The following is a 16,942-nucleotide window of genomic DNA, read 5'->3' as shown; positions in this document are numbered from 1 at the left end:
CGTGATTGTGACTAAATGTCTCCCCTTATTTCAGCATGAATTTAATGGCCATAAATTAGAAGCATGCTTTTATTTTAATCAGTTATTTAGTTTGTCTACGCCACCGATTCAAGCTATATGAGTGCAACGGCAAATAATATTTAGAATCTTCAGATTAAACACAAAGAAACATTATAGAAGCTAATTAAATAAATGCATGAAGATGGCATGCCCAAAATGGCGAAGAAAAACAATAGATGGCAAAGTCAATATACTGTGATTCACAAGGGCACTGCACATCTGGTGGGTCGGCTTAAGGTATTCAAGTTGAAGGATGTGGTGAGTTCAATACCTTGGGTGTGCATCTTTTGCTTTATCGCCAAAGCAGCAGGCTCTTTGGTGGGCAAAGAGGGTTAGTGGGGTTTTAACTGCTTGGGGGTGGGAACATATAGCGTGTGCCACCACCTGAATGAGGATTTTCTTAGTTAAAAAAGAAAAAAAGTTAGCCCCAAGGGTTTTGGTGTAATGGAGTCCTAGGCTGCTATACCGGTGGTCTAGGTTCAAATCCCATGAGTGTCACCCTTTCTACAAGCCGAAGCTTGGCGACTCCCTGGGGTCAAGGGGTAAGCTCTCAGAGTTTTACGTTGTCAAGAAGACCATAAGTAAGGCAGACAACAACCATAAGTACGGCAGGCAGAGTCAGCGCGACTAGGTCTCTGATCATCAGGCATTTTCTTTGAGTAAAAAATAAAAAGTCAATATAGTGGCCATTGCCATACTGAACAATGAAACGTTTACCAAATCACTACTTTCACGATTCACACTTTTCAGACTGAGGAGCACCTTTATCAGCCTTTGGTGCAACCCTCACACTCATGTTTGACTCTTGAAAGCACCCACTTTTGTGGCATCACACAAGGTGGTGTGCATGTGGGGTATATGAATATCTCTAATTGGAATAAAGGGAAAGGGGGTTTCAGTGATAAAAAAGAAAAAAAATCACATAAAAAGAAAGAAAAAGAACAATTACATAATTATCTATTGAGAGATACTCTGCAACATGGAAGCCCACTTTTCTTTTTATTTTTATGGCCGTCTTTCCAACCTCATTAGATACATTATCTCCCTAATGATAGCTGCTATCTGCGGATGATTACTTACTTAGCAATGACAAGTTTTAATTAGAGGACATAAGATTCAGATAAAGGAGATGGAAGAAAAGTCAACTTCCATGATGATGCATAGATCCTTAAGACCAGCATATTATATTTTAAAATGGCTCATTGTAGAGAGAATTTTAGCTTTCACTGATTACAGGTCAATTACACAATTGAATACTTTTTTAGATAATTTTTTTTTGACAGAAAGCTAGGGTTAGGGGTTCGAACTTACAACATCCCAACACAAGGTGACGTGCACAAACTGATCCTGCCAGTCAAGCGGTACTTGTTTAGATATTTAACAAGAAGAAACCCCGGTTCAGTAAATTCTATTGTTTGCCCTTGTTGGGCACCAAGAAGCCTGCAGCTTTAGCTTTCCGGCAAAGGATGTGTATTTCTGTTGAGAAGATAATATCCTCTCATATCTTTCGGTTATTGTTTCTATCTCACAAACTATCTTACCTTTTAAGGTCCTTCGTTATCCCTTAGATCTGGGTATTGGTCCACTATTCATGGCAAGTGGTTACCTGCCTTGTTATTTGGCCTTATCGTGTGTTTACCATTGGCTTTATATAAGCTGTTTAAGATGAATGGAATAATAAGCTTGTGTGCTGGTTCTCTCGTGGATGTAGGCTCTTAGCCGAACCACGTAAATCTGTTGTTATCTCTTTTCTTTCTTTCAACATGGTATCAGAGCCCTAAACTCTTCCGCACCTTCTCTGTTGGCGTTGTTCGTGTTATCTCATCCTCCATGACGAGCAACAACTCCTCCAGCGGTGACTCATCCTCACAGACCTGCAACAGTGATCAGCAGCGTATTCTCATCCATGAACAGGCAAGTTCGAACCAAAAAATTACTTCAATTCTGTTAAATGGCCAGAACTACTTGTCATGGTCGAAATCTGCCAACTTATTTCTAAGTGGCAAAGGCAAAACTGGATTTATTACTGGAAAATTACCCTGTCCTGATTGTTCAGACGCCAAATTTGATGAATGGCAGTTTGGAAACGATCTTGTTATGTCATGGCTGTTAACCTCCATGGAACCGAAAATTGCCGAATGTTTCTTGTTTCTAAATACTGCTGAAGAAATCTGGAGAACAGCCAAAGAACTCTACGGACAACAATACAACATTGCTCGAATGTTTCAATTGTCCCAGGATATCGGCAATCTCAAAAAACAAAATCAAACTGTGAGCGAATATCTTGGCAAAATTCGAGGGATGTGGGATGAACTCGATTCATACAAACCTATTGTTGCTGACCCTATTACTCTACAAAAACTTCGAGAACAGGAAAATATTTTTCAGTTTCTTGCAGGCCTGGGGACTGATTTTGAAAACCTTCGAAGCCAAATTCTTATGACTCAAGATCTTCCCTCTCTCAATGTTGTTTGTTCTACAATACTGAGAGAGGAAGCCAGGAGAAAAGTGATGAATCAGACGGACTCGATCACCGAAAATTCAGATCGTGTGGCTCTTCAAATTAACTCTAATAGAGGTACTAATGTTGTCATGGGAAGATCAAAAGGGAAAAGGCCTTATTGCACCTATTGCCGGAAAGAAGGACACATTCGGGAAAGATGTTGGACTCTTCATGGAAAGCCAAATATAAATAAAACTGAAAATTTCAAGAACAAGGATTTGGCAAATGCCACCAGTGATTCAGCCAATGTCGTCCACCAACATGATCAGAATGGTCCTACAGGCACCCCAATTACTATGGAAAAACTGACTGAACTTTTCAACTCTTATAACAAAGCTGGTTTTTCTTTTGTCCCTAGTGCTCACACAGTATCCAATTCCATTGATTCAGGTAATTACTTTCCTTCATCTGATTCCATTTGGATAGTCGACAGTGGGGCGTCAGATCATATGACGCAGTCCCGTGACTTATTAAATAATCTAAGTCAAGTTCATAACAAAGGGCCAGTTACTATTGCTGATGGAAATCTTATTCATGTCCATGGTATTGGAGATTTTTCTTTTAAGCAACATATCTCAAAGGCTTTATACATACCTGGCCTTGCCTCTAATCTTTTATCCGTGGAACAACTCACAGAAAGCATTGACTGCAATGTTATTTTTTCCCCAACTAATGTCATTTTTCAGGACCGAAAGACGGGGAAGACGATTGGTGAAGGAAAAAAGTCAGGGGGACTCTACAAAATTAATCTCAACAGTTATGCATCAATGGCAAAAAGAAAGGATCTCAGTAAATCATGGCACTGCAGATTAGGGCATCCCTCAAACTATGCTCTTAGAACTTTATTTCCAGATACTCAATTTGATTGTAACAGTTGTGATACTTGCAAATTTGCTAAAGTAGCTCGTTGTTCTTTTTCTCAAACTGAGAGTGCATCAACTCAGATGTTTGAGTTAATTCATTCTGATGTGTGGGGACCTGCTCCTGTGGAGGCATATTCTGATTATAGATATTATGTTTCCTTTATTGATGATTACTCAAAATATTGTTGGTTATATCTTCTAAAGTCTAAAGATGAAGTTCCTAAAGTCTTTACAGAATTTTATGCATTCATAGAAACTCAATATGATTAAAAAATAAAGGCTATTAGAACCGACAATGGATCAGAATTCAAAAATAAAATCTTTGAAGATTTTGAAAAAAGAACTGGTCTAGATCATCAATTCACTTGTGTCGGCACACCTCAACAAAATGGAGTGGCAGAACGAAAAAACAGACATCTTTTGGAGATGACCAGAGCTCTCTTGTTTCAGATGAATGTGCCTAAGAGATTTTGGAGTGATGTTGTTCTCACCGCATGTTATCTTATAAATAGACTTCCTAGCAAAGGCCTGAAAAATAAGTCTCCGTTGGAAACTTTAAAAGGACGTAAAATTGAGTTATCTCACTTGCGGACATTTGGGTGCACTGTGTTTATTTCAGTTAGGAGTGATAAGCTCAGTCCGCGTGCCATTAAATGTCTATTTCTTGGATATTCCAGTTCAAAGAAAGGATACAAGTGCTATGATGTTCAAAACAAACGTCTATATCTCTTGTGATATTATGTTTAATGAGAATGTTCCTTATTTTTCTAATACTACTGAGATACTCAATGATGACTTTCAGGGGGAGAATCAAACTGTCCTTCCCAGCGTGGACTGGACAAAAGACTTGGTTCTATCTAAGCAGCGTCAAAATCATAATGCAGAAAGCATTGCTGAGGATTCTTCACATCAAAATGAAGAAGATAGAAGTTCATCCCATCATGATGCTATTCCTATAAGACGCTCTGAAAGAGTGACTAAACCTCCTAGCCATCTTAAGGACTTTGTTACGTACAGTTCTACTAATCATCCTATAGAAAAACACATTGGATATGGTCATCTATCAAAATCATTTCTGACGTGCCTCAATGCCATCGACAAACACAGAGAACCTACAAATTATTACGAGGCCAAGGATCAAGCTACTTGGGTTCAAGCCATGGGAGAAGAACTTGATGCGCTACACAAAAACAAAACTTGGGAAATTTGCCAACTTCCAAAAGGAAAAAAGGCTGTGGGATGTCGCTGGATCTACAAAATAAAATACAAAAGTGATGGGACAATTGAACATTTCAAAGCGCGCCTTGTTGCTAAGGGATTTACTCAGACCTATGGAATAGATTACGAAGAGACCTTCGCACCTGTCGCAAAAATGAACACTGTAAGAATCCTTCTCTCTCTGGCCAACAATTTTAATTGGGAGTTATTCCAACTGGATGTAAAAAATGTGTTTCTCCAAGGAGACCTTGAAGAAGAAGTCTACATGCATTTACCGCCTGGTCATCCCCAAGAAGGTAACCCTGACTTGGTTTGCAGGCTTAGAAAATCTCTCTATGGTTTAAAACAATCACCCAAAGCATGGTACTTGAAACTAAGTCAAGTGCTAGAAGAAAGAGGCTTTCAAAGATGCATTGTTGATAATTCACTGTTTGTATTACATTCTTGTGGCAAAACTACCATTGTATTAATTTATGTAGATGACCTAATTATCACAGGAGATGATATTTTTGAAATATCAAAAGTCAAATATCATCTACATAAAAGATTTGATATCAAAGATCTTGGTCAACTTCGATACTTCTTGGGTATAGAAGTTGCTCATTCAAAAAAGGGAATTTTCCTAAGCCAAAGAAAATATGCCCTAGACCTCCTTAAGGATTCAGGCAAACTTGGAGTCAAACCGGCTGACACTCCCATAGAAGCCTATACCAAATTCGATCTTAATGAAGAAGTTATTCCACAAAGAGATATTGAACAATATCAGAGATTAGTTGGTTGTCTCATATATCTCACTGTTACTAGACCAGACATCTCTTATGCAGTCAGCTTTATAAGTCAATACATGCACTCTCCAAGACCTTGCCATGTAAAAGCTGCTGAACGCATTTTGAGGTATATAAAGAAAAGTCTAGGACAAGGACTGGTTTACACAAGAAATGGGCACAATATGGTTTTGAAGGATATTCAGATGCAGATTGGGCTGGAAGTGAAGACAGAAAATCAACTACAGGCTTCTGCATATTTGTTGGAGGCAATTTAGTCTCATGGAAAAGTAAGAAGCAAAACACTGTTTCAAGGTCTAGTGCTGAAGCAGAGTACAGGGCAATGGCTGCCACCACTTGTGAAATGATCTGGACGAAGTCTATTCTTAATGAGATAGGAATAGTTATAAATAGTCCTATGAAAATGAATTGTGACAACAAATCAGCCATTCATATAGCCTCAAATTCTGTTTTTCATGAGAGGACTAAACATATAGAAATCGACTGTCATTATATCAGAGAAAAAGTTCAAAAAGGAGAAATCATCTTGCCTTATACAAGAAGCGTTGATCAGTTGGCTGATGCTCTCACCAAAGGAATGAGTCGATTACAATTGCAAAATACACTCAACAAGTGGGGTTGCTTCAATATTCACACCCCACTTGAGGGGGAGTGTTGAGAAGATAATATCCTCTCATATCTTTCGGTTATTGTTTCTATCTCACAAACTATCTTACCTTTTAAGGTCCTTCGTTATCCCTTAGATCTGGGTATTGGTCCACTATTCATGGCAAGTGGTTACCTGCCTTGTTATTTGGCCTTATCGTGTGTTTACCATTGGCTTTATATAAGCTGTTTAAGATGAATGGAATAATAAGCTTGTGTGCTGGTTCTCTCGTGGATGTAGGCTCTTAGCCGAACCATGTAAATCTGTTGTTATCTCTTTTTTTTCTTTGAACAATTTTAGGTGGGCGTTTAATTGTGCAGACAGAACTGTTTAGAATAGTGTGGTGGTGAGATGGGTGGTAGGGAGCGCAAAAAAAAAAAAAATTTTTTTGGTAGGAAACATTCCACTACCTCTTTCATGTAGGAATGTTTCCTATCAAAAAGTATACATTTTAGAAAAACTCTTTTTAGCCTAAAAATTTCTCTCATTTGGAAGAGTAAAAAAATCAGTATAGATTTTTCATTTTCCATCACTTCTCCTGCATCTTTCTGAGTGCCCCCAAGGTCTCAATCAGATCAAACTGAGTGGCCACCAAAGAAATAACACCCACACTTAGGGGTGGCAAAATCTGACACGACCAGCCAACCCGACCCAACAACCCGCTTCTTAGCCGGATTCGGGTTTGGCTTAAACGGGTTCGTGTCGTAAACGGGTCGACCCGCCTAACCCGTTTATTAAACGGGTCGGGTTTGTGTTAGGGGTATGCCAACCCGCCAACCGGGCTGACCTGTTTAATAAATGGGTTAGGCAGGCGGGTCAACCCGTTTACCCGAACCCGACCTACCGACCCGTCCGCCAACCCGTTTACCCCGACCCGACCCGCCCGCCCGCCAACCCGTTTACTCGAACCCGACCCGTTTACCCGAACCCGACCCTCTTGCTAACCTGCCAACCCGTTTACCTGACCCAACCTGTTTATTAAACGGGTTAACCATGGGTTACCCGTTTAATAAATGGGTTGGGTTCGTGTTTGCCACAGCCGACCCATTTAACAAATGGGTCGGGTTTGTGTTGAGTTATGCTGACCGCCCTACCCACAGTATGCCTTTTCTGACTATTACCACCACCACCGTTCTAGCAAGCTGGGGTTAGGCAGACCCCAACAGAGTAGCATGGGGTTTGAAAGTGCAATGCTCCACCACAAGGAGAAACGTGCACTGACAGCTCGTCGGTACCATCACGACTCTTCCAACTTACCAATTAATTCATTCATATTCATTTATGAGCCCTTGTTAGCCTTTTCTTCGTTCACAGCAAGGGGGGTCTCCGCGTGTCTGGTAGTATAAATGGTTAGCATTTGTTGGGTCTACCCATTGATGATTCTGACTTAATCGGATATTGGTTATTCCGATGGGGATAAAAAAAAAAGTCGGTACCCACTCCAGCTTTTTGCATGGAAAACCCTCCCCTTGAATCCCATCCCACCAAACCCAGTCAATTTTAAATCGGATATAGGACCATATCTGATCCGTCCCCCGCGATGAGTGACACGACACCATCCTCCAATGAGATGAATAAAAGCCTCCCAGGTTTTTGTTTTTTTGAACCGGTTCAACCAACAGCTGCAATCGAGCAAGTTGGGCCAACTTAAATTAGGGGCATAGAGTCCGTCAAGGCCGTGTTTGGGGGTTGGTGTTGGAAAGGAGATGAGAGTGTAGATATCTATAAATGAGAGATGAGGCTGGAGTTGAAAATGACTCTATCATCCCAGCACCAGCCTAATCTTCCAAAACGGGTTCAATGAGGACCCCCACAAACCGTGGCCATATCTATATGTAGGTGCCAACCGACTCGGTCAAGAGCAGTTATGACATAAAAAGATGAAAATACCCTCATACCCTAATAATTTCCTTCAAGGCTAGTCAAGGGATTCAAATACTATATCCGTCCTATTCTCAATGTCACGTTATCTCAGACAAATTCGAGCCATAGTGACAAAACACTTTTATGGGCAATTTCAAAAAATTGAAAAAAAAAAATCATAAATCTTGCATTTTTTTTGGCAAAATCTCGGCAATAAAAAAATAAATTAAAAATTAAAAATTAAAAATTATTTTTATAAGAAAATAATAATACATTTTATTTAAAAATAAAAATACATGATTTTCCCCGATAAATAACCGTTTAAAACATAAATATCGGGTTCAAATCACGGTATTTATGTTTTTCCATAAATCTCATGATATTTTGAAAACCTCGCGATATTTGTCACACTGATTCGAGCACCTTGCCGTCCTTCTCACATGCTTTTAACTTTTATTAAAGATGACGTCATCCAAATGGTCGCCGACAAGGATTAAGCCTAAGGGGGCCGAACCACTACGGCCGAGGACACGCTACTACAATGACGAAAATACCCTTTCTCGCTCGGGAAGATCGAATTCGTCCAATTAAAAAAAGTCAAGGGGCGATGTAGTCAATCTCGTAGGACTAAGGATCTCGACCAATTAAATCCGTCGTGCAGATTTTCAAGAGATACAGTGAATCCAGCCCAAATGTTGTCCTCATCGCTATCTTAACATGAATGTCCCTCAACCGGATCTGCGTCACATCGTCTCCGAAATCCGTGGATCCGGGTCCACCAGACCGAGTTTCACGGGCGGTGATATCCTGGCTTTGACACCATTTTTAATTCATGTGGAGAGTAGACAAAGAGTGGACCCGGCTCGAGTGACTGACCCACACAAACACCAAGAATAGACCAACCTACCGACCTAACAGCCTTCCCTTCCGCATCTTGGCTCGAACTTGGGCCTAGTCGTAAGAAAAAAATCGTTTATTTTCACTAAAAATATCACAATTCTCCCGAGAACGTTTGACCATGCTCAGTCCGTGACCCATATCGATCAGCACTCTTACTCCAATGGGACCCACCACATGCCTAGACGGATCGATTGAGCCGGTTGGGGGGAGGGAGGTCCGAAACCTGGACCCAAAATGATAAGCAAACGTACAAAATATACGGATCCGACATTCCGATAAAGAACGTGGGGATAAAAGAGTAATTTCAGAATATCACCAATCTTAATCCTCAGAAAAATGAAAAAATAACTAAAAAGTTTACACCACGAGTGCACCACTAAACATTTCTTTTCCTTAAAAATTTCTCTATTTTTTCCTTTACACAAATTTCCACGTAAAGAGAAGAAGAAAATCCACACACAAAAAAATAAAAATAAAAGGAAAGAGAATCAACACGAAGAAGAAGAAGAAAAAGGGGGAGAAATTAGGGGATTTTTCCAAAATCGGAAAGTTTCCGGGATCGATTAAAGAGGGAAGAAGGGCCTCCGAAGAGGTACTTTCCCGAATGGGAAACCCTAATTTCTCCGGAGTAGGGAGAACGATCCCGACCTACCTGTTTCCGGTTGGGGCTCGGCCGCATCAACGGGCTCATGCAGAAAGAGAATCCCGATCGATTGGGCTGCAGCGTCCGTCGTCTCATCGCTGGAATCTCCGTTGTCATTGTCGCCTCCGGCGTCCGCCTAACGCCCGGAGAATCGGAGGAGTAGCCACTCTCGTCGGCCGATTCGTCGCCGTTCGTCCCCCTCGCCACAGGCGACATCCCGCAATCCCTCCTCCGGCAGGAGATCTGGCCACCTCCGCCTACGGTGGGAAAGAGGCGGGATTTCTTGTGACGGACGGGGAGGATCGAGGAGAGCCACGAGGATGAGGAGGCGGTGGAGGAGGAGGAGACCCTGGCAGGGGTGTCCGTCGGTAGCTTCTCGCGCTCCGGCCGGCCGAAGAGTGCGGAGAGGAAGGAGAATCGCTTCTCCTTCCTTCGAGCGGGATCTGGGTCGGAGCTAGGGTTCTGGGAATACTTCTTGCTCTTGTTCTTCTTGGGCTGGTTGAGCTGAGGGGTGCTGAAGAAGAGGCTCTCCCGGTCGCGGACGGCGACGTAGGGGGAGACGGATCTCGGGAATGGGAACGGGAAGTCGGAGTAGGAGGTGGTGGTGGCGGCGGATGAGTGGCACTCCGCCGGTGGAGTCCGCAGGCGTTCCCCTTCCGCCACCAACGCCTCGAGCCGCTCCCTCAGGCACGACGCACACACGCCCACTCGGCCTGGCTCGCTCCAGTGAAATCTGCACCTCATCCCCTTCCCTCTCTCTAGAATCTCCGCTCTGTCTCTCTCTAGAGCTCTCTGCTATCCCTCTCTAGAATCTCTGCTCTCTCTGTGGATGAAGGGGAGACGGGAAATTCAAGAAGGGAAGGGTTGGGTCAAAAATGAAGAACGGAAACAGCGGAGGGAGGGAGGGATTAAAAAGGGCCGCGTGGTTTGAAACGGAAATGCTCTTGATATTACGTATTATTACGGAAATGTCGTCACCTAATTAGAGGCATTACTTCAACAAGGGAGGTTAGGGGTACTGGAGTTTATTGACTTTTCCAATGACAGAAATGCCCTTCTCTTCGTACGGATTCACGGTGGTGTGAAAGTGCTCGGTCAATGGTCGTGGGCCAACGACTCGGGCACGGCCTTGTCATTAATGTCGTTTTATTATTAATACTTTATAATATTAATAATACCTAATTAAATCGCAATAACGATAATTATTTGCATTTATTTTATCAAAATTTATAGCAAAAACAAGTTTGGCACAAAGTTTGCATATCGTGGATATTTGGTTAAGTACGGATCCATTTCCCTTTTTCTTTTCTTGGTGATCATACAAAAAAAAAAAAAAAACATCACTGAGGTCCTCTACTCACCGGAGAGTATACCCAGTTTCGACCTTGCATGCAATTGTATTTGGAGTATTAGCATGGGTTGGTCATTATGACATTTTCCTCATCCTGTTGGCACCCTTGTATGCATGTCTACACATGCACATGCATGTGCATGAGAAATTCTCCTAAATTCCAATATAACTACATTCAATTCATAATGTTTAAGAAAATTTTTGTTAGATTGATTTTGATTTCATTTTGCTAAACAATGCGACAAACATAAGAAATGGCCTCTTAAAGTCGAAAGTCTTTTCAACTCAACTAAACACATGTTCTTTTTAATGAGAAAAGAAAATGTTTTTTAATGAAGTAAAAACATAGTTCAATTCTTGATGAGTTTTGAAATGTATATGAGGTTGCCAAATTCCAAAAAAGATTATAAAATTTAAAACAATGTGTGAAATTCATGATGAGTTTTGAAATGCACATTGCAAAAATCCTTTGTAGTTCTGCGAAAGTTTGTATCTTGCAAAATTTAAAGCAATTATCACACTGGTATTGCAAAATTTCTTTTTGTTGCGAAATTCCTTACGAATAGTTTAAAAGTAAAGTTAGGGTTTCACATAAACTAGGTTTTTGTGATTCCAACCAATGAGAAATTATGATCAATTTTCCATAGCCAAGCATCAGTAGTGATTCATCAGCTAAAAATCATCGATGATGAGAAAATCAGTAAAAAATCATCAGTAGTGAAAAAATCAACGATGCTTCCGATAAGTGCATCTTATGGTATGGGTGGGATAGAAAATGAAATTCGCAGTTAACGTTCGATCACGTGGTATGGGTGTGATATATAGCATTCTTGAGGTCATTCACTCTAACAAAATGTGATAGCTAGATAGATGTGTTTTTTCTCTATCAACACAAAGCCTATGTATTTCACAATCAACATTTGATCACATGGTATTAGTGAGATACTCTATATTCTCCTGATCAAAGATGCACTGAGAACCAACATTCTTGTAAAAAAATGGAATGAGTGTAATGTATGAACAACTTTATTTTATGAAAGAATGAAATGAATACAATGTATGAGCGACTTCATTTTATAAAAGAATGAAATAAATGCAATGTATGAATGACTTCATATTGTGAAAATTTGAATGAATGCAATGTATGAGCGACTTCATTTTGTTAAAGTGCATACTTCATTTCTCAACCATTTTCTCTGCATCCTGATGCCCTATTTTTTGCAAACCCCAAATTCCAACCCCTCTAACGATTTTTTTGGTGAATCTCCCCCAATTTTTTTTTTGAGATTTCTCAATAAAAAGATTTTTATAATACCAACGTAATGAGATTGGGAAATATCATAATACTAAAGCCAAATTCTTTTCTGATTTTACCACTATAAGAAACCTGTGGATTAGCGACGACCTAAATCTGTCGCTAATCCGCCGCCAATCCGTCGCTAAACAACTTAGCGATGGATTAGCGTCTGATTAGAGACGTATAGCTTCCATTGTGAATTTTTTGACACCAATTCGCGATGAAATATATCTGTCGCCCATTCCATCGCTAAGTAGCGACAGAATGTATCTATCGCCAGTTTCGTCGCTAAGTTGCAACAGAATAACAAATGCCAACATCCGTCACAAGGCCGTCGTTACTATACGACGACTTTGGTGTTGCGACGGATTTATAGTCGTCGCTAATCCATCGCTACATTTAACGCTAATAGTAATTAGCGATGGATATATCCGTCGCTAATCCGTCACAAACAAGGAAAAAAATAAAAAAAAATATTTGAAAATTAAATATCAAGAATTTTTTTTTTGTGATACAATTTATATTTTCTGTGAATAAAAAACAAAGTACACATCAAAATACATATAAAAGGAAACTAAAAAAATTAATCGATCCACTGTAAAATTCGCAAGTTCTAATTATTTACAATTCAACATTTACATTTTTGAAACAAAAAAAAGGTAGAACAAATTCAACACATGAATCTAATCATCGACAAGATTTTGTACGTCCTCTTGTTCATTGTCTTGATCTGTCCCTTTAGCTCTACTACTCTGATTATCGCCAGCAACCTACACGAGAAAAGAAAGGTTAGTATTGATAAACAAAATATACTGAAATAAATTATACTCTATATGTGATTCTATCATGCTCATATGTGTTCTAAGGCAGTAAAAAAACTGTATATGTGATTCTATCATGCTCATATGTGTTCTAAGGCAGGCAAAAAACTATATATGTGATTATATCATGCTCATATGTGTTATAAGGCAGTTAAAAAACTTTATATGTGATTCAATCATGCTCATATGTGTTCTAAAGGGAGTAAAAAAACTTTATATGTGATTCTACCATTCTCATATGTGCTCTAAGGCAGTAAAAAAACTGTATATGTGATTCTACCATGCTCATATGTGTTCTAAGGCAGTCAAAAAAATTGTATATGTGATTCTACGATACTCATATGTGCTCTAAGGCAGTCAAAAAACTGTATATGTGATTCTATCATGCTCATATGTGTTCTAAGGCAGTCAAAAAAACTTTATCTGTGATTTTACCATGCTCATATGTGCTCTAAGGCAGTCAAAACACTTTATATGTGATTCTATCATGCTCATATGTGTTCTAAGGCAAGCAAAAAATTATATATGTGATTATATCATGCTCATATATGTTTTAAGGCAGTCAAAAAAACTGTATATATGATTTTATCATTCTCATATGTGCTCTAAGGCAGTCAAAAAACTGTATATGTGATTCTATCATGCTCATATGTGTTTTAAGGCAGGCAAAAAACTGTATATGTGATTATATCATGCTCATATGTGTTCTAAGGCAATAAAAAAGTGTATATGTGATTCTATCATGCTAATATGTGTTGTAAGGCAGGCAAAAAACTGTATACTTGATTATATCATGCTCATATGTGTTCTAAAGCAATAAAAAAAATTGTATATGTGATTTTATCATGCTCATATGTGCTCTAAGGCAGTAAAAAAACTTTATATGTGATTCTATCATGCTCATATGTGTTCTAAGGCAGACAAAAAACTGTATATGTGATTATATCATGCTCATTTGTGTTCTAAGACAGTAAAAAAACTGTATATGTGATTATATCATGCTTCATACACAAGCTTGGTGGAAGGTTGCATGAAGTTACAAATACTGACTAGCATGAGTATGGAGTTGATCTACCCCTAAATGGATTAAATCCATCTGTACATAGACCGAGTCTAACATTTCTCACTTCTATTGCGAAGTTCCAATGAGTACGTTCAAAGTGCTTCCAAGCTTCCGTGTCAACAGGATGCATGATCTTGTCTTTATCATGTCGAATTTTATTTGCATGCCATCTCATGTGTTTAGTTGTCCTTGAAGATATATACAATCGTTGCAATTTAGGAGTGATAAGAAAGTAGCAGAATGACTTGTATGAAACTTCTTTTGATCTCGTGCTACCATTGCCTCTTGTCTTTGGCTTGAACCGAGGATGCCCACATGACGGACATGATATGTTGTTTTCCTGATCCTTGAAATACAACATGCAGTGATTTGGACAATCATCTATCTTTTTATACCCCATACCTAGAGCGTTGACCATAACCTTCGCATGATAGAAATTTTATGGCAATTTCTCATCTTTGGGCAACATACTCTTCACAATCATGCACAAACGGTCAAAACACGATTGACTCAAATTATACTCAGACTTCAAATTCATTAGTTGAAGAACTGCAAGCAAGATAATATGACTCTCACAACCGTTCCAAAGTGGCTCATTAGCATATCAAAGTAAATCATAAAATCTACTAGCTGCATCGTTTGGTGATTCTTCATCTACTACAGTTGTTACATCACTAGGACCCATAGCAAAACCGAGTTCTGTTCCTACGACATCAAATATCAAATTCATATATGGATTATTGCGCACCACATTTATCCGTGCATCAAAATCATTTTTAAATTCTTCACCATGAAACGCCCAATTTTGATAATCACTCATAAAACCCTTCCTATATAGGTGATGTCTAACGCCATGAGGTTCTACAAATTGATTATTCTTACAAATCTTTTAGGGACACCTAATCCCACATGTGGGATTCACTGTACTGACACTTGTCGTTGCAAATTCAATAAAACTTTCAACACCATCCATATATTCATGCGATAACTCATTGTCAACTATCTTACAGTACATTCATTGACGATTTGCAGTCATTTTGTCGTATGATGTTACGAATAATATCCTAACTAGTTAAAAGAGAATTATCAGAATGTTATGATAAAGAAAATATCAAATTTATCATGCAATATAAGATGTCATACAATCACAAGAATTATGATGCATGCATTAATAATTTAATATTTTCATGTGTAAACTATTCATAACACGATACATTCATTTAAAGCATGCTTTCATTATACAATTTCATATATAAGTCATAATCAAATTAAAAGTAACTACATGCAAGCATGGATACAATCACATCAAACATTGCAATACATTAAAAACATTCATATCAAAAAAATGTCAAACATGTACCTACAGCAAACATACTCCAATATCCCGCTAACTACTACCATGCCTAGCGTGGAACCCGTACTCCAAAAATAAGAACACTTCTATTCTCATACATTAAAATCATGCTAAACATGATCTCAAAACTCCAACAAAGCAGTCCTAGATATCAACAACTAAGTGAGTGTGCGAACAGTAAAGTGTTGCATCCAATAAATTAAATAACATGTGATGCGCTTGCATCACTTACTCACCATGAGTATTTACCCAATTTGCATTATTTTTGTCACTTACTTACCATGGGTGACGGGGCACAAGCGGGATCCGTTGAGAAATCTACAAGAGACACTATGTTAAAATGAAGTCACCCTTTACCGAAAGGAAAAAATTTAGAATAAATATCGAAGTCGGATGGGATTCCGATGAGGTGGAACACCTCTCAGGCGTCGACCACCTCTCAGTTCGGCCCAACGGGTTTTCGAGTTCGGCTAGCCAGTCAGTAGGCCAGTGATGTACGACAGTGGCACGAGGTCTTTGAAGGCAGTGATCGTCTCCCGGAGCGGTAGACATAGGGTGATGCCATGGTTCAGGAACCCGGTGATCGTCGGGCGCCCCCCAACCTGTTGCCCCCCCCCCCCCCCCCCCGTTTGAAAAAAAAACAAAGTAGGAAGAGCGACCCCCTGCCGAAAAAAATGAGGCAGGGGGTCTCCCCCTACCCGAAAAAAAAAGAGGCAGGGGGGCGCCCCCCTACCGGAAAAGCAGAGGGCGACCTCCTACTGAAAAAAAAAAGAGGTAGGGGGTCGCTCCCCCTGCCGAAAAAAAAAGGCAGGGGGGGGCGACCCCCTGCCGGAAAAGCAGGGAAAAGACCCCCCCTGCCTGAAAAAAAAAAGAGGTAGGGGGCGACCCCCTGTCGGAAAAAAAATGAGGCAGCCCCCCCCCCCCCTTGCCGGAAAAAAGAATGAGGCAGGGGGGGTGACCCCCTGCCGAAAAAAAAATGAGGCAGGGGGGTGACCCCCTGTCGGAAAAGCAGAGGGGCGACCCCCTGCCAAAAAAAAAATGAGGCAGGTGCCCCCACTGCCGAAAAAAAAGAACGAGGTAGGGGGGGCGACCCCTTGCCGGAAAAAAAAATGAGACAGACGATCGCCCTCATGCCAAAAAAAAAAGGCAGGGGGGCGCCCCCCCTGCCTGAATAAAAAAATGAGGCAAGGAGGGCGACCCCTTGCCGAAAAAAAAGAGGCAGGGGGGCGACCTCTGTCGGAAAAGCAGGGGGTGACCTCCCCTACCGAAAATAAAAAATGCGGCAGGGGGCGACCCCCTGCCAGAAAAAAAAATAAGGCAAATGCCCCCCCCCTGCCAGAAAAAAAGAACGAGGCAGGGGGCGACTCCTTGCCGGAAAAAAAAATGACCCACTTACCTGGGAGACGTCGGGCGGCGGTAGGGGGCGACAGGTGGCGGAAAGGGGGGCGATGGGCCGAGGGAAGGATGGGCGACGGACCGGAGAGCGACGGGCGGTGGGCCGGGGAGTGCGTCGGGCGGGAGAGGGCAACGACTGGGGGAATGCGTCGGGCGGGAGAGGGCGGCGGCCAGGGGGAA

At 40.6% G+C, this 16,942-nt stretch overlaps 1 protein-coding gene across 1 annotated transcript; it reads right to left on the bottom strand.

The window, feature by feature from the left end:
* Positions 1 to 9,361: 9,361 nt before the first annotated feature.
* LOC149822561 (uncharacterized) lies at positions 9,362 to 10,225 on the bottom strand. Its single transcript, XM_089980303.1, has one exon. The coding sequence runs from the start codon at positions 10,223 to 10,225 to the stop codon at positions 9,362 to 9,364; it is 864 nt and encodes a 287-aa protein (XP_089836429.1).
* Positions 10,226 to 16,942: the final 6,717 nt, after the last annotated feature.

This window comes from Nuphar pumila, chromosome 11 (assembly GCF_984573655.1).
Source record: "Nuphar pumila chromosome 11, dmNupPumi1.hap1.1, whole genome shotgun sequence".
Taxonomy (NCBI): Eukaryota; Viridiplantae; Streptophyta; class Magnoliopsida; order Nymphaeales; family Nymphaeaceae; genus Nuphar; species Nuphar pumila.
The sequence above is the reverse complement of the archived record's forward strand: the minus strand, read 5'-3'. Positions and strand labels throughout refer to the sequence as shown.